The following is a 23,600-nucleotide window of genomic DNA, read 5'->3' on the forward strand; positions in this document are numbered from 1 at the left end:
TGTCGCTAGCATCCGTTGTTAGCACCATGTGGCCCTGCGGATCATATCCTTGAAGAGGTATGGCCTGTACTACATCTCCTTTGATACAATCGAACTCCTTCTGTGTCTCTTCCGTCCATGCAAACGCAGTTTTCTCTCTCGTCAGCTGCCTCATGTGGTGGATCTTGGTGGCAAAATGTTGCACGATCTTGCTGTAGTACGCAGCCATCCCTAAGAAGGACCGTACTTCTTCCTTGTTGGAGGTGGGTGGTGCGTTGCATATTGCTCTTACGTTCTCTTTCTTTGGGGTGATGCCGAGTTCACTGATTTCATGTCCCAGGTAGGTGACAGAAGCCATACCTAGGCAACACTTCTCCCACTCCGCTGTCAATCCTTTATCGTCTAGCACATTCAATACTTTGGCCAACTTGGTGTTGTGGTCTCGTTGATCCTTGCCCATCACGAGGTTGTCATCTTGGAAGTATTGGATTCCCTCCACATCTTTGAAGAGGCGGTGCATGAGTTTCTGGAAGACAGCCGCCGCAGACGCGAGGCCAAACGGCATTCTGCAAAACTGGTAACACCCAAAGGGAGTTATGAATGACGTCAACTTCCTACTCTCTGGGTGTAATGCTATCTGGTGGTACGCCGACGTTAGATCAATGGTGGAGTACCATTTTTTTCCTTTCGTCTTCGCCATCATTTCCTCGATGCGGGGCAGCGGAACTTCTCTACTACTATGCATTTGTTTAGTTCCCGCAGATCCACACACAACTGGATCTTGCCATTGGGTTTCATGACTACCACTAGGGGTGCAAGCCACTCTGCACATGTGATGGGTTCTATTATCCCATTCCTCTCCAGTTCACATAGTTCCAGTTGCACAGCTTCCCTCACTGCGATCGGTACATTCCTCACCTTGTGTGATACCGGCTTGGCATCCCTCTTGAGGATGATCTTGTGGGAGAATTTCTCCGATCTCCCGACCTTCCCGCCAAACACCTTCGGGAAGTCACCTTTCCATTTCTCCAAGTCTGGCCATTGTTCCGGCGCCGTCATCAGCACCTGTACTGCTCCTCCAGGGTCCAGCTTGATGCCCAGGTCTCCCTGATCCATCCATCCTAGGACTGACGGGCCCATTTCCGCTACGTATAATTTACAAGCAGCGCTGCGTCCCCTGAATTCAAATTTCAACGGTCTATAACCCACTATTGGGATTCGGTCTCCGAGGTACGTGACTCGTCTGATGTCTGGTGGTTCCAACTGCGGGCCCAGTGTAGGCGTGAACTTCTCGGCCCATACCGTTCTCTGGACTATAGTGTATGGTGATCGCGAGTTCACCACAATGCTTTTCATCACTCCACCGATTAGCATGTCCAACAATGGTTTGTTTGACCTCCTGGCGCCCACACTCAGGACTTGATCCTCTATGCATAGCACCTTGTCCTCTTCCTCCTGGCCTCTTCCTTCCATGTACTCATGGTCTTGGTCTATATATTTCACTGTGCTGCGGGCTGCTTTCCTTCGGCATACCTTTTCATAATGCCCTATTATGCCACAGAACATGCACTTGGCGCGGAATGCTGGGCATTTCTTGTCATGTGCTTCATGGGCCTCGCTGCCACCGCGATAGCAGGGATTCTTGACTCCTTTCGCCTGTTTTCCTTGTGATCCTGGCTTCCCCGGCCATCTGTTGGGTCCTCTGTACGTCACGTCCACGTTCCTGTTTACTCCTTTTGGCTCCTCTTCATCTATTTTATTTACCATTTGCCTTGCCCCTGGTTCCCTTTTTGCTGCGCCTGCGCATCTCCGTGCCAACTCCGCCTTCTCCACTATCGCAATCACTTCTTTCAGTGAGGCCTCTCTGCTCGTCCATAGTTTGTCCTGCACCGACTTATTTGTTGTGTGCATCACTATTTGATCTTTGATGAACTCATCACGGAGTGCGCCATATTTACATGTTGTCACTAACTTTTTTAACGCCGCCACGTACTCATCAATCGATTCTCCTGGTTCTTGTTTCCGCTGCTGGAAGTTGTAGCGATCTATCGATACACACACTGCCGGCCTGTAGTGCTCGGTGAGTTATTCAATCGCATGGGCGAAGACGTCGTCGTCCGTGTCCAGCTGGGGTTTCGGTACCAAGTTCTTGAATACCCTAATTCCTTCCAGGCCTAGGTTGTGTAGCAAGATAACTCTTTTCCTTTTGCTCGTGAACGCTTCCTCATTTTCCTCTTCCAGGACCTCTATTTAATTTAAGATGTATTCTCTCCAGTCATCCCACTTCAAGGGTTCACCTGGTTTGGGTAGGAATGATATTGGGCTGTCGCTGAAGTCGTCTGCGCGCACATGGTGCCGCGCTTTTCCGGCCCTGTGTTCTGGCTCCTGGGACTGCCTGGTGCTCTGTTCTCCCCTCCCTGTTCTTGTTGTAGGTGGGGGCTGTCTATGTCGCCTTCCTCACTGTCCCTTGATTCCGCCAGTGCTCCTCCTCGGTTGGTGCCTCTCCGTACATAGTGGCGCCCCTGTGCACTCTGCTGGGCCTGCAGTGGTCGTGGGTAGCTATCCTCTTGCCTCCTCCACCCTTCTAGGTTTGGGGTGGTTCTCCCTATGGTTCCGAGGTGGACAGTGCCTCCGTACCTGGTTCCTTGTTCTCCCTTTCCTTTTCCTGAGCTCTGGTGGTTTCTCGCGCTTCTGCCGCGCACTGGCCTCTCTGTGCGGGGCCTGCCAGTATGCTTCTGTCCGGCTGTCCTGCCCTGTTGCTCCTGTGGGTTAATTCCTGTGGTGGGTGTCACACAAGTCCCAGCCTCGTCACCACTGTAGAGGTGGAGCACCTCCAAGAATGACAGGACACTGTGTCAGGTTAACAGGGTGTTTATTCACTTAAATATTCTCTATCCACCGAGAGCACGGAGCTGCCTCCACTCGTCTCCGCTCCGGCGCCTGAACTGGCGCCCTTCGCGGACAACCCAAAATGGCCGCCACGTTCATGCTACGTGATGACGTAGCACGAACGCTGAAACGCAAACACTACACCATTCTCTCCACAAATGCTTCAGTGCATTGCATAAAGGTGACCATCATGAGATCCATGCAGATGGCAGTGGTGATCGAATAAGGTTTTGTTGGTTCACAATAACAAGATTACCTTGGACTCTGTAAGACACTTTGCTTCTTGTTCCTTGACATATCAGTTTAGCGAATACGATTCTTCCCTTTTTATTGCACTCACAGAGCTGTTTCTGTTTCCTAATGGACATGACTTTAACAGTATACCTTGCATTCTTGATCAAATAAAAACGGCATCAACAGCAGTGGCGGCCTGTGCTTTTACCAGGGATGGGGGCCACACGCACACATATACTCATACACGCACATATACGCATCTCTCCCCAACACTCACTCCCAAATATTTATAGACGCACACACCAAACATTAAAAAGAAAATCATATTTACTCTGAGAACCAAGGAGGTTTGGGACTGCTGCCTTCCCTCATTGGTTGAAGAACACAGTCGCAGAGTCGGATGAGATCAGTGAGAATGCTGAACCTACCCAGTCTGTGTTGAGCTGTCAGTGATTGACACTCAGTCTTGGAAACTTCAGGGCTTAGAACTGAAGCACCCAGGTCTGAAGGGGAGGGCCTCGAGGTGCTTTGTCAGGCTGAGGATTTCATGCCCATAGGAGCTGTGGCTTCTTCACCCTGGCAAAGTACAGCTCGAGCACCAGGAGCCTGCGCATTTAGCAGACTACCATGCAAGATATGAACCGCCGTAAGGGTGGGTGATTTTATCAACTGGGAGAATCAAAAGTTCATCATAAACTTGAGTAATAGGATTGAATCTTTACAAGAGGAATCTTCAAAATGGAAATTAAAATCACCAAGAATGGCAAAATTGGAGTGAGCAAGGAACATTTTCATAATCTGACACCAAGCCGCAAGGAAGGTAGCTCATGGCCCAGGTGGACAGTACTCCAAAAAAACAGAGAAAGCAGTATTCATAGAGAATTTTGGCCTGAAAAGAGCCACCTTACAAAAACTCCAGCGAGTTTTTAACCACTGATCCATGTGTACAGTTAAAAGAATCCTTCAATATAATTGCCAGTCCGCACCCTCCCCTTCGATCCTGATGATCTATTCTGGAGATGACATACCATGGCGGAACTGCCGCGGCCAAATCAGGTCCAGAGTGGATTGGACTAAATCATGGGTTTCAATTTTATGATTAATAAGAGACCGAGCATTTTTAGGGCACAAGAGATCTTTCTGTGTTCATCAAGATCCTTGCCTGTGACCTTAGACTCCCTCCTTTTGTCCATAAAGGGTGTCTAAGGAGCATCCAGTGCATTAAAATGGAAGTTCAATTGGAGCAATGATGGTCCATTTAATTATCCAAGTTCATCTTCATATAAACCCCCTTCTTACCTTATTATTTCCAGCTATGACCTGTTTCATAAATTCTCTTAGCTTCAAGTCCAATTTGTCCAAGGCAGTTATCATGTGTTTTCAAGTTCAAGTTCAAAATCTTTATTCGAATTTCGTCAAAATCATAAAAGCAATCTCATATTATACAATCCCATTAAAATTTCTAATTACATTTAAAAACAGACTCAGGTAACAAATTATTATAGCAGCAACAGTACAGCAATAGTTCAGGGGTTTTCAATCGTTTTGCGTGCATGAATAATAACTCTCAAGAAAGTGCTAATGCGAAATATCAGTTCATCAGTGTCCAAGGAAAGCAGCATCAGATAGGACTGCTCCAGAGAAAGGGGTTTTCGTTTCTTAAAAAATTGCACTAAAAACCATTTAATGTATTTTAAATGCAATTGACATGAAAAGAAAAAATGCAAATCGTTTTGCGTGCTCACTCCATCACATGGACAAAACTTATCTGGGGATTTTGTGGAAAAATAACCTAATGGGAAACATAATAAAAATCTAACAGTTCCTGCCCTTAAATGGAACAGAAGCAATCTTTCCCAATTGGTCATCGGTAGCGTAAGATACAATGGGATCAGTTGCCTATACAGATCTTTGTTCACATAAGCCTGAACTGTTGATTTGGTTAGTTCCTCTTCCAGCCTCTCTTTGCTATAGAGTGCATACAGTGCATGGATTGGTGTCGTTACAACGCAGGCTATTACAATGCCTGCTGTTACAACACGGTTTTTACATCGCATACCACTACAACGCATAGTGCTTTTAAGCGCTGGATAGTGATTTATTTAATTTACTATTCCAACTCCAGTCCCCGTGGATAGTAGGGAAGGTGTTGGATAGTAAATTAAATATATTCCCTATCCTAGAGCGCCCCCCAGCGCAATGCGTTGTAATGGTTTGCGTTGTAATGGTTGCGTTGTAATGGTAGTGCGTTGTAATAAATGCGTTGTAAGTGATGTTTCCCACAGTGCATACTTTATTTCATTTTTGTCTTTAGGCTCAATTCTGGAGGGGTTAGTGAAAAGATGACCTTTACCCACTCTACACAATGTATTAAAAACTCCAGAAAGCCAGGGGATTGTCATCCCTTTCTCACAGTTAAGACAATCTCTTATAATTTCTTGGGTTAGATTGGCCGATTTGTTCCTCCAGATTGCCAGCTAAAATAGCGCCGGTCTGGTTGCAATAAAATCAGATATGTAGTGCAAATTCAATTCACAGTGGCAAATATACTCTGAGGCAGAAATAGGGGCACCAAGGATTTTCCTGCAGAAGCGGTTTTCTTCTGTTTGGATACTAAGTGCTTTGCCCAGGCCCCATATCTCTGCCCCATATCTTGCTACCGGGGCACACTGTAGTTTAAAAAATGTTAAAATTGCTTTCTTAGCGCCTATTTTCTTAGGGCATGGGAGGCTAAGAATAGAGTTAATGGCTTTTGAGAACTTGCTCGTGGAATGGACCAAATGTCCACTCCACGAGCCGTTCGCAGCAAAAACCATTCCTAAATAGGGGAATGTATTTGTGGAGTATAATTTATCAGTTCCTACCGAGATAGTACTAAGCTTTCTTTTCCCTGGCCCACAAGTCATAATAAAGGATTTTTTTTAATTCACTCGGAGGTCTAAATTATCCATGTACTGTGTGAAGGTTTTAACCAGAGTATGTAAGGCATTTGGTGTGAGGCCCATAAGGACTGCATCGTCTGCGTAGAGTAGTGTTGGTAGTAATTCCCCTTTTATTTTCGGGACATCCGTGGTTGCCAGATTTAGGGAATTGCTTAAGCCATTGATATAAATAATAAAACGCACCCCTGTATGACTCCTCTTTCCACCTTTATGGCCCCTGAAATCTCCCCGTCCATCCCGATCCTTACTTGTGCTTTTGTATCGGTATGCAGATATGCCAAGAAGTGTACAAGAGACTCCTCTATGGACCACAGTTTAGACCTATTACCTAAGTCGAATGCGGACGATAAGTCCATGAAGGCTAGATAGATTGGTGATGACCTGGCAATATTATATTTGCCAATTACTAAGTATAAATTCAAACACTGTTCTGTCGTCCCAACACTACTTCTGAAGCCCATCTGACATGGATCTAAAACATTAGTTTCCTCTGTCCGTTCAATGACCCTATTATTGAGAACATGTCCCAAAATTTTCAGAGTATTGTAGGAGCGAAATTGGTCTATAATTTACTGGGTCCGTTCTCTCGCCCTTTTTGTATATTGGCACAATTATGCTTGTTGACCAGGTATCTGGCATGGGTACTTGCGGAAGGCTATTAAAAACATTTAATAAGATAGGTGCCCAGATTCAGGTTTCCATTTGATAATATCTATTGGAAGTCCATCCGGCCCGGGGGCCTTATTGCTAAGGCTCAGTTTGATGGCTGCTATCACCTCACCTAGACTAATCTGCAAAGAACACAGTTGGCCTGGTGTGTAGCTATCATTATTCTTTGAGGGGGTGGCATACACTTTGGAGAAATGCTCTTCCCACCGAGTGCAGCTGATTGTGTATAGTTGTTTTTGCCCATATTACGCAGATTTTTAACTGCAGGCCAGAAGGCAGCTCCATTCTTCCCAGCCGCAGAATCAGCCAACACCTCCCAGCGGTCTATCAGTATTGCTGCCTTACGTTCTTCTATTGTAGTTTTATACATCCGTCTTGCTGCCCTTACCTCCAATTGGCATCTGGGTTTAGCACTCAGTGCCTTGCGTAAGGCCCTGTTTGCTGCTGAGCAGTTATGGTCAAACCACCTGGGATACCTATCTATTCTTTGTTTTCGGACAGTCAATAGCGATTTTATTACTGTACACAGACTGGTGAAATCTGTGATTACCCTTGAGTGATTCCCGTCTGAAAGTATACATGAGTCAATTAAGTGTTGGTACTTGTTTATAACAAGCTCGACTATGCTTCCACTGTCAACTCCCCTCCATTTCAGCCTCAAATTGTCTGTGGTGGGGGTAATGTCTCTAGCTCCTAGTATATGGGCAAATACAGGGGTGGATCCCAATCTTATGTCCGCCACCAATGGGTTGTGATCCCCAGAGGCAGTTTCCAGGACTTTAGCCATTGTGAGGTGATCAATTAACTCAGGTGACATAAAGATGTAGTCAATAGTCGTAGAATGATCTCTACCTCTAAAAGTCGGGACATAATGGGTTGTTGGGGTAGGGCTTACATCCATGATATTAGTTAGAGTATGCTCACACACGAATCAATCCAATTCTGTACCTCTTTTGGCTGCTCGAATAAATTTGGGTATTTGCCCCAGTTTGATCCGCTTTTAGGATTTTGGCATTAAAGTCCCCAGCTAGGAGAATCCTTTTACCCTCACATGTGTCTTGTGGCTAAACCAAGTCTGATAAAGCTTTAAAAAGATCTATAAAATTTGTGTTTGGGATTGAATGAAAATCATTATTATAAAAATTAATCACATAAAATGGGATCTTTCTTTTATATTCTATAATCTGAATGTTCGGGCTTGTGGTTTATACTACCACCTGCAGTTATCCTGATCTCAATTAGTAGCCCTCCTGATGGCCGACCAAAATCGGGCTTAGTTGCAGTTACAGTATTGCAATGAAAACCCTCTATATGGTGTTCAGTTGTAGACATGTCTCCTGAAACAATATTATGTCTTTATCGGACAATATCTGTAGCCAATCCGGGTCCGATAATCTTGATTCCAGCCCAGCGACATTCCAGCTAAGGACCCTAAGATCAGCATTGTTAGTCTGCTTATTTAAGCAGGATAGTTCCATTGTTTTCTCATTATCAGATACTAATATTGGGTGGTGTTCAGAGTTTGAAATTGACTGTTTTGTGGTGTGTAAGGCTAGATCTTCCTGCGATATCATCATCTCTCCATATTTGCCTGCTGATCTTCCACATTTCCCCTTGTTCTACTTTCCCCTTGGCTACAAGCATCGTCCAACCCAGTTAGCTGTCAGTCCTGGCCATCTAGGTTGGAAAATGCTTGATCAAACTGATTGTGCGTGGGGATATTATACTCATGCCTGCATTCGTTATGATTTAAGATCTGACTATGAATGTAGTTGTCATTGTACCCTCTATGTGGTAGTGGGCGCTGTGGTTCACGGTAGAAAAATCCCAAGGGTAGAACATAGGGCCCTACACCATTCATATGTGTGGTTCCTGCTCTCTCCAGAATTGTTCTAACTAGCTTGGGAGTAGCAAAATTCAGAACAATACAGTCTCCCTTTAGACTTTTGTTAGAGCTCCCTAACCAGGGTGTCCTATGCACCATTTTAAAATCTTGGTACAGGGAACTGCCCAGGCCCGTCCTAGTATTTAGCAGATGTAGAGCCTTGTTTTTTAAAGAAGACCAATGTTCATAAGTATTAGGTTGAACCGATGGGGTATCTGCAATTACTACAGTGTATGGCGTTGACTCAGGTGGTAGGCTAAAATGGCCCTTTCTGTTCCTAACAGTGGTGGGTTTCCCCATGTCTCTGCCTTTATCTTCCTGATCATGGCTTTTTTCTGATAATAACGCTACCCTGCGAGGGCTGGCGGATGCCAGGTGAGTAATGGTCTACATTAGGGCGGGTGCTTGCAGGCCCTTTTTGACATTTACATTGCTAGTTTTAGGGGCTTGCCTTATCACCGAAATGGCATTTGCCACTCGATTAGCCGGGGTTATAGCCTCTTGTGTTTTATTAGTCTGTAGGGAGAGTGTTCGTTCAATGACAGTTAGATGAATGTCAATAGTGGTCAACTTCTTCAATAGGGGGTGTAAAAGAACTGCTATTCTTTCCTCCAATTTTAGTATAACTGCATCCTCAAATTGGGCCCGAGTACGTTCTGTAAGATTAACTGGTGTGTTACAATGAGAGGGGGACCCGGGGTCTGCTCCTGCTTTCGCAACTTTCCTGCCTTGTGTAGTCGCCCTTGTTTTTGCAACCTTACAGTTTCGTTGTGCAGTGAGATAGGCCCCTCCTGCCTTCCTTTTCTTTGATGTTGCCTGTTCCGTACCTCCTCTTGCTAAGGACTGTGTTTGTCGTGTAATCCTGCTAACAGCCGGGGGTGGTGTTGATGGTGTTGTGATCACTACATGAGGCGGGGTAAAATCCTTTAAAACGCAACTTTTACCACGCAGAGCCTTTACGACGCAACTATTACACCACATGTCATTACAACGCATTGCCCTGGGGGGCGCTCTAGGATAGGGAATAGATTTAATTTACTATCCAACTCCTTCCCTACTATCCACGGGGACTGGAGTTGGAATAGTACATTAAACTATTCACTATCCAGCACCCCTCAACACTATGCGTTGTAAAAGCATGCGTTGTAAAACTTGCAATGTAAAGGCATGCATGGTAAAAGCATGCGTTGTAATGTCATACATCCCACGAGGCGTCGACGGGACGTCTGTTATTATACCCAAAGGTTCTAATGATACTTGTGATGTGTGGGACAGGTTGAAATCAGAGTTGGTGGACTCATTCCTGCTAACATTCACAAGGGGACCCTGTATTAAATTGGCTTCCATGGATGCTCTACGTATTTCCAAGGATAACCTTCGCTCAGTGAGGGCGATTTCCTTAATTAGGGCTGACCCAACTCTGGTTAGAAAGGCATCCATGGTACCCACCAACCCCTTATCTCCTCCCGCTTTACGGGTGCCCATATTCTATTATTAGCAGGCTCAACAAATATCAAAGATGTTGCAATGTGTCCACAGTTAATAATATAATACAGTCAATGACCAATCATCATGCAGTCCGTATAAATGGTGAACAGAGGTTAGGTCTGTGGCCCTGCCCTGCCTCGATCTACCAGGGACTGCCGCAGACTGTCCCGCCCTTGTCCCGGGCTTCTACGGGCGCTGCCCGCGCGCTCCCGCGACGCAGGGGCTCCAGTCTGCTGTTATGCGCCTCCGGGCGCGGAAGTGGTAGGAGCGGCTTCCTGCCGTGATGGCTCTTGGGGAATGTAGTCCCCTCCTCCCGGCGGCTGAGCTAGATGACAGAAGCTACGGCGGCGGGGGGAGACCGGCACTCTGAGCGGGAGCGGGAGCACTTGTGAGCAGGTACGAGTGTCTGGTGACAACCTTCTTTGCCCCCCAAAGCGTAGTAGAGCCCCGCTCCACCGGGGCTCCCGTCTGCTGCTATGCGCCTCCAGGCGCGGAAGTGGTAGGAGCGGCTTCCTGCTGCGTTGGCTCTAGGGGAGTGTAGTCCCCCCCTCCCGGCGGCCGAGCTAGATGGCAGAATCTACAGTGGCGGGGGGAGACCGGCAGTCTGAGCGGGAGCACTTGTGAGCAGGTACGAGTGTCTGGTGACGACCTTCTTTGCCCCACAAAGCGTAGTGGATCCCCGCTCCACCGGAGCTCCCGTCTGCTGTTATGCGCCTCCGGGCACGGAAGTGGTAGGAGCGGCTTCCTGCCGCGATGGCTCTTGGGGAGTGTAGTCCCCCCCTTCCGGCGGCCGAGCTAGATGGCAGAAGCTACGGCGGCGGGGAGAGACCGGCACTCGGAGCGGGAGCACTTGTGAGTGTCTGGTGATAACCTTCTTTGCCACCCAAAGCGTAGTAGAGAGTTATCATGTGATAATTCACTTAGTGCTTGAGTTACAGTTTCAAAAGATGTCATCTTGGCCTTTAAATGAAGGAAATGCCATTTCACCAATTGATTCTAAACATGGCCGATTGTCTGGGGCTACATTTCAATAAAATAAAGATGAATAAGATAATTGCCTCCTAGGACCAAAATGCACCAGAAGAAAGAAACTCTGTCCAAATATTGGAAGACAGAATGTCAGCAGCTGTAAGCAGGATCCAAGGAGCGACCAAGCATTTAGAGAAGAAGGTAGTATTCCATAAAGTTCCCATAGAAGTACAACTCTCTTGTAAATTAAATAAACTTAATCATCAACAGTTTATCAAATCTTTAGCACCTAGGAGCAAAGAAATACAATTCATACGCAGAACAAGGAGAAACATTCATTTATGTCCAATAAAATAAATAGTTGATCAAAACTGGTTAGACTACAGAAGAATGACAAACACGTTTAACAGCTTATTGCAAACTTCATTGGTTGTAACCAAGGTCCCTCTACAAATTCCATTCCCTCCTCTAAGTGGATAGACTATTTTCTGAGTTCTATGTCTCAATCATTTTCAAAAGCATCAAACACTCACAATTGGCAGGTAAACATCCGAAGGCAAACAGATTGAAACATTTATAAAATAGCAAGATCCTTTGCAGCTATGGGCCGCTGATAATATCCCAATAAAAGTGATGAAGGAGGATCCCAAAGCTTGGAGCACATTGCTTGCTCCTTTGTTCACATTCTGCTAGGCCAAAGGGCAAATCCCATACTCCTGGATGGGGAATATAGTTGTTCCTTTACATAGAAAAGCTTATTGTTCCTTACCACCCAATTATCGACAAAAAGCCTTTCTGGATGCCACAGGAAAGATTTTTCCAACTAGTATCCTGGAGCACCTAGAGGAGTGAACTTATTTGGCCAGTGATTCCTCAATTCCAGGCAGACTATAGGCTCAAACATTCAGTAATAGACGATAGTCCAAACATTGATTGACAAATATGTGGTGACTAATTTGCATATTCTATATTCTGTATTCATTGATTTTTCAACAGTATTTGATAGAGTAGATAGACCAACCCTCTGGAAGAAACTGATCAAATTGAGGATACCCTAAAATCTACTGAGATTGATTATTGAACTTCATTCATCAACCTGGTGTAAAGTCCTGATGGGGTACCAAGGGTCTGTGTCCCAAGATTCCAGCAGAAAATGGATTGAACAGGGTTATATTTTAGCTCCTATTTGTGTTCTATTTATCTCTGATCACCTGCACAATTCACTAACAAAGAATTTTCCACCCGCATTGCCTCTCAACATTTGCAAACTTTGGTGCATGCTGACAATGTTGTCATTTATTATCTCACCCCTATTGGTCTCCAACGAAATCTGAGTGTTTTATTTACAGTGCTGTGAAGAGCAGGTCAGTATTATGCAATGCAACATTACTATATAACTAAATAGAGTATAACTACCATTAAAGTAGTTATTTATTTATATTTCTTGAAAATACATATTACTAAGACCAAGGTGATGCCCTATAAAGGAAAGAAAAAGTGTAATTCTTTTTTTAAATCATTAGGTAACCTCTCTAAGAATTGCAAAAACATGCATACGCAGACTTTGCCCAGTCTTTAGAAAGCAGGTCACACATCGCACATGTGTAATAAAGCATTAGCCCACATTAGGGGAAACAACCTTTACAACGCAACTTTTACCACACACTACCATTACAACAAAACTTTTACAACGCAACATCCACTACATCGCATGCCATTATAACGCAACCATTACAATGCATGACACTACAACGCATACCACTACAACGCATATAATTACAACGCAGTCATTACAATGCATACCATTACAACGCATACCATCACAATGCATAGTACCCTTACACTATCCAACACTTACCCTACTGTTGCATCCTCTGGAGTTAGAATAGTAATTTTTACTCCTACACTATTCAACACTTACCCTACTGTTGCACCCCCTGGAGTTAGAATTGCAATTTTTACACCTACACTATCCAATACTTACCATACATGCAATGTAATGGTATGCGTTGTAATGGTATGCGTTGTAAAGGTAGTTTTTAAAAATTCATTGTAATGGCATGCGTTGTAATGGTATGCGTTGTAATGGATGTTGCATTGTAAAAAATTGGGTTGCAAAGGTATGCGTTGTAAAAGTATGCGTTGTAACGTCATACATTCCACATTAGTGCCCTTAATACATTTTATAGCTCTTCTGGGAGGCACCATTGTAAGGCTCTTTGTATAGAGTAAAGATTCCTCCTACTCTCATATGCTTTTAGTATAACCTCCTTTTAAATAGTCGTCCTAGATCTATATGAAGGAGACTTCCTTCAGAAAGCAATTTCCCTAAGTTATGCAATCCCCTTCCAAGCATAACACTGGAATTCACTCTCACCTGTGCTTACTTAGTATCATTGTCGACTGTACTCAGATGGGCATACAATCTATTATAAGCCTCAGATGGCACCCTTAGAGATTGTTTAAGGTGCAAAACCGTCAATGAAGGGACAAACAATTATGCCTTTAATACAATTCTTATTGCCACCCTTACTCAATTGCAGTGTACACTTCTCCTGATCAACTCAAGCTATTTTAAACAAATGTCTTATAATTTATAGAGTGCAGGTCAGTATTATGCAATGCAGCATTACTATATAACTAAATAGATTATAACTATCATTAATGTAGTTATTTATTTATTCAATGAACTGCATTACCACAACGTTTGATTAGTAGGTTTTAGCTCATCAAGAAAAATTGAGAGTCTAATGGTGTAGAAGATCTGTTTCTCTGCAGAAGATTAAGATTAATGAATTTGCCTGACTGAGTGCTTTCCTGTATTTAGTAAGCTTAACAAAGTCACTCAAAGCGACTGCATTTATCTGGGCTTATAGGAAAACCTTTTGGTCTATAATCACCCTTCAAGATGTTACCTTTTCTATGGGGAAGAGGGGTACACCTACTCCCACAGCATATTGGCTTTGCGAGAAATGGTATTACCCATGAATACAAGCTGTATCTTACTAGAGTTTAGCATAAGATAGCTATTACTCATCCATTTTTCGATGGCCACCTGGCAGTGAGTTTGGACACTTGTCTAGTTAGGTATCTTCAGCATTGGATATAGGGTCAGATGTACGGCCATTATATTTAGCGGATTGCAAATTGCGATGCTTTGCGACTCACAATTTGTGACTCACAAACTGGAATGTATAACAGCGTCTTAACCCCTTTGACGCTGATGACGAGCTCAGCTCGTCATGAAGTACACCTCTCGTACACACATGACGAGCTGAGCTCGTCATGAACCACAGGATTTTCGAATCTTCAGCGCACAGCGGAAAAATGCGCCGCGCCGATGGTGTTAAAGGAAAACAGGAATGCTTTAAAAAAGAAAAATTCAACGTTTCTGTTTCATTTTTAAGAGCAGGCAGTGGTCCTTGGGACCACTGCCTGCTCTTAAAAAGTATTTTAACTGAACAACACAAAGGGGAAGGGGTCCCCTGAGGACCCCTTCCTGTTTGAGAGTGGCTTACCACCTACCTGAAGTAGGTGGTAAACTGCAAGCCTTTTGCGACCGAATATGCTGTCACAAAACAATCATACATACTAGTGCGGCACGCAATTAGGAAGGGACACCCTTGGAAAGTCCCTTCCTAATGGCGACACACAAACCCTGTTTTGCAAGTTGTTAATAGTTTATTGACTCGCAAAATAGGGTTTGTACATACCAAACACCTTTTTAGCGGCTGTAAATGGTTGATTTCCCATTTACGACCACTAACAAGGGTCGTACATCTGGCCCATGGTCCTCTACCCAAAAGATCTTACCAGAGCTGCCAAAGGGTGAACATAGATGTTAAACAGTATCAGCGATAAAGACGATCCCTGTGGGACTCCTTAGATCACTGCTGTCAGCCATGATCTATAGTGTGAAGCAATTTGCTACAAAGGAAGTAAAGCATCTCAGCAATGTATCTCCTATGTCAATGTCTGCAAGTCTCTGCATGAGAACACCGAAATCAACCGCATCAAATGCAGCAGAGAAGTCAAATAGAATCATCCACATCATATCCTATGAAGGGTTTTGACTTTGTCAAATGAAATCAGAAGGTTAGATTAAGTATCTTGCCAAGGGCAAAAGTTAATCTTCCAGATATCAATGATCTTGTGATCGTCCAGTTAGTGGGACAGCTGTTTTGCCACATCCTTTTCCAAGATCTTTCCTTAGGCCAGTATCAAAGTCATAGACCTATAATTGGCAGTGTCTATAGAATGAAATCAGGCTTCTTAAGAATGGGACATGTAGGGTTGATTTGCCATTCGTTAAGAACCATCTTGGCAGAAAGACTGGCAATAATAATCCTGGTCACACTGTCAGAAATACCAGGTGTTACGCTTCACAGATGGCAGTGGGTCAAAGGTCTTCTGATGATCCATATTTGATGCCCAGAAGCAGAACTGGCAGATCAATGTCCAATGGCAGTAGACGTTCACACACTTGTGATTAGTAAAGTGGAGTTTTTGGCTCATAAAGAGGGATGGAGTGGTGACCATAGGAGATCTTTTTCACCTTGTCAAGAAAGATAATTGACAGCTCATCCCAGAAGATGTTAAACAAAGGGGACAGTCCTCGACTTTCACACCTGGCTCAGGAAGGTCAGAATCAGAATACGAATCAGAGTTATCTTCATTCGCCTGCTATCAGCCATAAAAGTAATACGCAAAAGTGCAAAATAGCAACAAATACATAGCATAATATAAAAGACAGCCGATAAATACATAAACTCGTGCTTAACACATCAAACGGCTAATGCAGCAAATAAATTAATCTAAAAGCGTCGATCTCCTAGCCCGGACCGCCGCTTGAACAAATTGGGTCACATGGAAACATGTTTCATCATCTGACAAGGCTAATAAACAGTGATAGGCTTGTAAACAAAACCGGAAAATCCCTATACCTCAGAAATGGTACAAGAGTTTTTTGGTATACATTATATAGTATTCACTGAACAAGAGAAAATGTAAAAAAATGGTTTATGCAATTTGCCACATGGACATACTCTAGTATCAAGTTTGAGCTGATGCCCAGCCGAGAAACAGTGAATATTTCACGGTGCCAGCACGAAAACTGAACAATACAGATCTTCACCCAACTTTTGTTGATGTCTAATCAATGGTAATAATGCAAGAATTGATATGTAAATAAAATGTAACACTTGGGGTCTCATTTATGAGAAATGACGCATCCCTGCGTGAAAGCAGCGATGCGTCACTTCTCAGTGCGCACTCCTTGCGTCATGATTGATGCGTCATATTTATAATATGACGCATTATGTCGCAAGGAGTTACAGATACGTCAGTATTTCTGATGTATCTGTAGGCGTAAAAGTGACGCATTGCTGAAGTGTGTCACAAAAGTGATGCAACTCCAGCAATGTGTACTTTCACTTGGGCAAGTCCCATGTTGTTAGTGCTTGCGTCAGTCTTACGCCTGCCATGAAGCAGGCGTAAGATTTTGACGCATTAGCGGCCAAGAAATGGCGCAGTGAAATCTTATAGATTTCACTGCGTCACTTCCATGACCCTTATTTGCGTCAAAACGCCCCCCTTGCATACATTATTCCTGGCGCAGGTATAGTGTGGCGCAGGGGTTTACAAAGTGACGCATCTACTGAGATGCGTCAGTTTGTAAATATGGCGCAACAAGGCGCATTTTTTACCCCACTGGTGCGTCACAGAAAGTGATGCACCGGCAGTGTAAAAGTAACGCACTGCCTCATAAATGAGTATGAGTATTAAAGGGGGGGGCCCTAAAAACTCAGGACCTGGGTCCGTGGGTCAGTACAAAAAAAAAAAAAAAAAAAGGTTTGGTCTGAGTTAAAACAGTATCAAATAATTTCAAATAAACACCCACTCACCATTGAATTTGAAAATGGGTCGGAATAATGGAACAAATTATTCATTTCATACATTTTGGCATTTTAATCATGCAAGGTCAGAACGATCCAATTGCAGCCAAAGTTAAAGAGTAAACATATTATATCCATGTAATTATAATATCATTACATTCGGTATTCAAAAGAAGGTGCTCTCAGTGAAGAAAGGGGGGGAAATAAGTGAGTAAGTGAAAGGGACAGGGTAAAGGTGTGGTGACAAAAGTGGTTACATCCAAATTAACGATTGCAAAACCTCTACAAACAAGTTAATGAGCAAAGGTTCCCAAAGTCACATCACACATAGGTAACAAGAGTCCATCGCTTATTTAGCTCCTATGGTGTGTAGAGTGGAGGCGTAGTTCTACGTTTCGACCCCTGGTTACGCTAAAGGGCAATTCACGGCCTCATGGTGGGGTCTTCATCAGGAAGAGAAAGGGAGAGCCTATAAAATAATTTGAACACAGAGTTCAGTAACTCCAAGGTGAGATAGGTGATAATATACAAGGGGTAGATAGACGTGGGTGGTTACCTACGTCATCAGACGGTCATCATATGTTCCGTCTGCGAAAAGGGGCTCCCTCGAGCTCCACAGTGTACTGAAAAAACAATTAAAAGGTGCCGTCAGGGCCCTGAGACTTGTTGCATTAAAAAATAGCCAGGGGTGATAGGTCAGAAGGGACTTACTTGGCGTGTAGGTCAACACAAAGCCGATGGGCACATATAGTTAGATCCTCGGTGTGTAATTTATGCTGTAAGGAAAAGGGGAGTTGTATTTAGCATGATGGATTAAGTATGCGCGTACTAACAAAAAGAGCGAGTGTTTCAGAAGAAACGCGCTAATCTGGATGGTCCTTACCTTGAAAAACGGGAACGCACAGCCGTGCTGTTTCACCGTCGGCGTCCTGCATCCGAGTGTGCTCGCGGTGCAGGCGCTCAATGCCAGTGACTAATAGAAAAAGGGGCCCGACTCGCGGGTCCAATTAGAAACGAGGCTAGTCTTGCCCGTTCAAGGGAGCGTCTCGCATGAGTCGTCTCACCTCCAGGCGAAGTATTAACATGAGTTGAGAGAGTTCTTTTAAAAGGGCTGTGTTCGAGAGGGTGCACAGTCGTGACAGGCTGATATATGCATTCTGATAGCCGTGTATAATCTGTCAGGGGTCAAATATCATACAAATATATATACAGTTTTTAACATGTAAAAGACCAGACAGAACTAACAGCGCAACAGTGCTAAGAAGATGTTCAATTATTATAATGTCCAAGAAAATGTCCAGGCATTGCTGTATAGATAATAATTATACTGCATAGATACATGAACAATTTACATTGTACCAACACAGAGAGTGTAGGATATAGCAAATGAGTTAAAAAAGTCCCATAGTCTATTCAGGATTCAGTCCCGCCATCTGCGAGAAGTTAGCTTCAAGCTCATTCAAACCCTTACTTATTGTCTGGAATTTTTGCATCCATTTACATTCCCTTATATCAAGAATGGTATTCAAATTTCCCCCACGTGGGCCCAGGGAAATTTTTTCAATTACCACCCAACGGATGGATTCTGGTGAATGGTTTTTTTCAATGAAATGATCTACCAAAGGGGCCCCTTGGGTAGTACAATGAATGCGACTACAGTGTTGAAATATACGACTTTTGATTTTTTGTTGTGTCTGTCCAATATACATAAGGTCACATGGACACAGAATGGCGTAAATCACCCCACTTGAGTTGCAGTTGGTCAGGGACTTGAGCTCTATTGTGAGTTCATTATACTGTATTTGCTTAGTCTCCAAACACATCGGGCAGGCTTTGCACTTGGTGCATTTGAAGTGGCCTACTAGTTCAGGTAGATTCCATAGACTTTGAATCGTAGGTGTTGGTGGGGTTTCTAGCAGGGAGCGCACCACAAAGTCCTTGACATTCCTCGATCTTTTGAAGGCATGCATGGGAGGATGAGGAGCTTTCAAGATTTCTCCTACCAATCCCCAGTGTTGATTGACAATCTTTCGAATGGCGTTGCTTTCAGTGCAGAACGTCGTCACACATATCATACGGTCCTGTGTTGTAGCTCTGGTCCTAGGTTCCAGTAGTGTTGTTCTGTCCTGAAACCAAGCTCTCTTCCTTGATCTCTTGACAAGGCGTTGTGGGTAGCCTCGATCTATTAGTCGACTGATAAGGTCGTCAGATTCCCTAAAAAAGTCTTCTTTGAGAGAACAATTTCTGCGTAGGCGAAGAAATTGGCCAAAGGGCAGATTGTCCCTGAGCCCTCTGGTATGGTGACTCGTGTACCTTAGTAGGGAATTTCTTTCAGATGGCTTGCGGTACAAGGTGGTGTAGAGGTGACCATCCCTCTCCTTAATGCTTAAGTCCAGAAAATCAATCGAGTCTTTATTGGAATGCATGGTAAATTTAATGTCATGTGACTGGTTGTTTAGCCAGGCCAGGAATGCCTTGAGGGATTCCTCTGTACCAGTCCATATCATGAGGACATCGTCAATATACCGATGCCACGATGCAATCATCTCTCTGTATGGGTTATTGGATGAGAGGATGCTATCCTGTTCCATTTCAGACATGTAGAGAATGGCTAAGTCTGGGGCAAAGGCAGCGCCCATAGCTACTCCTTTGCTTTGTTCAAAAAAGTTACTTTGGAAAATGAAGACATTTCTAGTCATTGCAATTTCTAAGAGTGCCACTAGGAATTCTGTTGGTACTGTGGTGGGTTGGTCCCGGCCGTCAAGTACTCTCCTCATACAATCAAGTGCTGGTCTCTGAGGGATGCTGGTATATAGGGAGACAATGTCCATTGTTACCAGGATCTGTTCGTCTTTGTTGAATGGCTTGTTATCAATGAAGGTGATGACTTGTGTGGTGTCTCTCAGGTATGTGGGTGTCGTCTCCGCTAGTGGTTTGAGAAAGACATCAATATATTTGCAGAGTGGTTCCAATATGGAGCCGCACCCGGAAATGATAGGTCTTCCCGGTGGTTTAACTGGGTCCTTGTGAACTTTGGGTAAGACGTATATAGTTGGTATTCTGGGTTGTTCCACATTGAGATAATCAAATTCTTTTTTAGAGAGAAAGCCCATCTCTAGTGCCTTGGTCGTTATGGCTGTAATGTCCGTACGTATTTCTCTGGTTGGGTCTCGCCTTAAGGGTCTGTAGCTGACACCATCAGATAGTTGTGAGTGAATTTCTGCTTTGTAGTCTTCCACATCTAGTACCACTATTGATCCGCCTTTGTCGGCTGGCTTAATAACCAACGCCTTGTTGTTCTTAAGTGATTCCAATGCATGTCTCTCCTCTTTCGTGATGTTGTGTCTAACATAATGTTTTTCGTCAATGGTTCGAAGGACGTCTCTCATGACTGTACTTTCATACGTGAGGATTTCATGGGCCACTGCGGATGCCATGGGCATAAAGGTGGACGGAGGTCTCAGGTTGGTGAAAGCCGTCATTGCTGGCGTGGGTTTGTTCCTGAAGAAGTATTTCAGCCTCAGTTTTCTGAAAAATCTTGTCAACTCGGTCTGTATGTTGAATTTGTTGGGATAAGACGTTGGTACGTAGGATAAACCTTTACAGAGAATGCTACTTTCATTCTTGGTAAGTGTATATTTAGATAAGTTCATGATCGGGTTGGTCCTCACTGGTATGTTATTCACCATCTGTAGGTCTTCCTACGGGTGCTCCTCTCCCCGTGATCCTCTGGTTGGAAACGTACTTGTTTGGGGGTGCTGTCCCGCTGCCTTCCATTGTCCCAATTTTGTTGGTTGTTTCCTCTGTTCGAGCGGTTGTTCCATGATCCTCCACGGCCACGTCCTCTCGGTGGTCTCCATTGGCCTTCTCCTAAAAAAGGCGGTTGTTGTTCGGGTGGCTGGTACCATTGGTCTTGTTGTTGGTAGTTTGCTCTGGATGTTGTATGGTCGTTGTCGCTGTCGCCACTATAGGACGAATCCGAGAAATTCGTATATCTTCTGGCGCCTCTGTATCCTCCTCTGCCTCGGTTGGCGAACCGGCCTTGATTGTCTTGTCTGTAGTACTCCGGTTGTAAATAGGGATAAGTCTTTTTTTGGTCGTAGTATTGAATATCTTTTGCCAGTTTCTCCAGCTTTTTATTTTGGGTTTCCACGTCAAAATCTTTTAGATTCTTCTTAAGTCTTTCCAAGGTGTCCTTAGCCTCAGCAAAGGCTGAGTGATTAGCTATCTCAGCCTTGAGTTCGTCAATTTCCTTGGTTAGCTGCTCTACCTGGTCTCTGGCGGTCTCTACTCCCAGCACCATCCAGTGCCGGGAGCAGTTGTTAGCCACAAAGCTAAACCCTTCTTTAAATTTGGGGTTATCAACGAAGATTGCAGGTTCGTTGCGGACTTGTAGTCCAATGGGAATGATGTTTGCTCTGAGGTAGCCGGTTAGTAAATGGCCATGCAGTTTGGTTCGCACCAACTTCTTTCCTAATCTTTCAAGTTTGTTAATTTTTTCATTAAGAGAATGATCTACACTAGCATTGGTTTGTGGTTAAGAAAACAGTCCCAGTATCAACCCCGACAAGATTCTTTATATAATCCTCAGTATAAGATAGGGTCACAAGTTCCATGTTGATATCAACCTATCTATACACAATTCGTACTTAATCTAGGATGATTTGTATATGAAATGAGGCCCTTGGTTTCTGATCTTCAGCCCTCAACCTCTCTTCTTTAGCTGCTTCTAACAGTAGGGCTTGCACTTGCTTTCTGTCAACACCTTAGGAATGTCTTTAAAATCAAAAACAGGTAGAGAATGGGATGGTTGCTCCACAAAAGTATAAGAATAACGGATTCGCCTGCCTTAGTACTTTCCTGTATTTAGCCAGCTTTATTCTAAATGTGTTTCCCTTTAGAAGAATAAGTTCTTCTCCACACTTAAACAGCTCGTCTGGTGGCTAATTTAATTGCTTTCATTGGTTCAGGAACCATTCATTCTTAGGCATCACTGTTCTATTAAAGAGTTTCTAGGAACACTTTGCTATATGCAAGTTAAATCAGTTTGTGGATTCTCTGGATTATTAGATTTACTGGGTTCTCAAGAGAGTTTGAGAGCAAGTCCAACATAGTGGAAGGATTCTTCTTACCTCACAGCCAGGTGGAGGGAAGCCAACATAGACCTATGGGAGTTAAGGTATTGTCAACATTTACTGAGTCGGATCAAATAATGATCTGTTCAACCCAAAGGTGTTATGAAGTCAATTTTTAAAACTGACCGGATGTTTATTCTTACCCAGATGATTGGTCATCATTTTCAGGACCTCAGCACGATGAAAGACTGGGCATGCATGTTGGCTTTAAAACCTGTTACTTGCTCAAACACAGATGCCTTCATTGATGGATTTCTTCCACTGATACACCGGAACCGGAATGCATTGTAGTATAGTAAAATAGTGTGCAACGCACCATGTAATGCAATTCAATACATCACACCGCAATGTAATACTTGCATAAGCATAGTACTAGTCTTTCTTGTCAATATTATAACATCTTCACTTCTTTTTGAGGCCTCAGCTTGTAGAATCTATCTGCATATATACTGTCACCCATTAATTACCCAAGTACTTAGTCCCTCACCCATTTACTAATCTATTCAAAGGTTGACACATTCTCACATTGACGCACTTACTCACCCATCAAGACAACCAGACACATAAGCTTGCCTATCAAAGAAGTATTCGAATTATAAAATAGCCAAGCATATAATATCAGTCGGCTCTTGTGTTTTCAGAGACACAGCAAGACAATTTCCCTTTTGCCTTATCCTTCACTCCCCCTTCCACATCCTTGTAATCACATTTTAGGTTGACATATTTGAACTTATGGAGAATTGTCAACAGCACGTACACGTGTATTGTTTGTTTATGGTTTGTTCCCATAACAGAATTCTACCAATTTGGGTGGGTGCCAAACTTTGTAAATAACGTTTCAAAAAAGTTTCACATTTATGGAGTATGCTTTCTAATTAAATTAAATCAATTCATAGGGTACCTGTGGATTTGAGCTGCAGATCAACAAATGTATGGAACTTGCAGAGTATTTGCACAACAAATTAAAAAGAAGAGAAAACTTTCAACTTGTCTTAAATACTGAGGTATGTCTATGAAGATTGCTTATTGTTTATTCTGGCACAATTTTCGAAAAGCGATGTGCACGAAGCATGCATTTAGTATCCATTCAGTGTCTTGAGTTCTTTTTTTACTATCATGTACTCATAAATTAATCTTGCACATACTTAAAGAAATAACTGTTGCCAAAATAGTCAAATTATGGAATTCACAAGCTCCAATTGTTTTCAATTGCAGAGTGACGACGTAGCCATAAGAGGCCTTTAAAATCAACCATACCATACCAACACACTTACCTGAGTGTATAGTATCTGTAGGAAAATCACCTTTTTATGCATTTTGACCCCAAATTTTTCATCTTTTTCTGGACCCTATTTTTGCTGGTGCTCAGACTCACTGTACTGTGACACTTCTATTCCGTATCACAGTGTGTGCGCTCTTCTTCTAAAATGGTATTAGTAAAATTGGTTTCTGTCAGAGACTCTGGCAAGGACTGGTGGTAAGTGAAGGAAATCGGTTTTTTTGGTTGACGCGGAAA

The 23,600-nt window shown here is 43.5% G+C and overlaps 1 protein-coding gene across 1 annotated transcript in view; it reads left to right on the forward strand.

The window, feature by feature from the left end:
• LOC147722600 (glutamate decarboxylase 1-like) overlaps positions 1 to 23,600 on the forward strand; it is a 1,148,213-nt gene that overhangs the window by 991,689 nt on the left and 132,924 nt on the right. Inside the window, exon 13 of the mRNA XM_086965127.1 lies at positions 22,981 to 23,088. Within this exon, the coding sequence (XP_086821253.1) occupies positions 22,981 to 23,088 (108 nt within the window). The remainder of the gene's footprint in view (positions 1 to 22,980; positions 23,089 to 23,600) is intronic.

This window comes from Lissotriton vulgaris, chromosome 4_1, assembly GCF_964263255.1.
Source record: "Lissotriton vulgaris chromosome 4_1, aLisVul1.2, whole genome shotgun sequence".
NCBI classification, from domain to species: Eukaryota; Metazoa; Chordata; class Amphibia; order Caudata; family Salamandridae; genus Lissotriton; species Lissotriton vulgaris.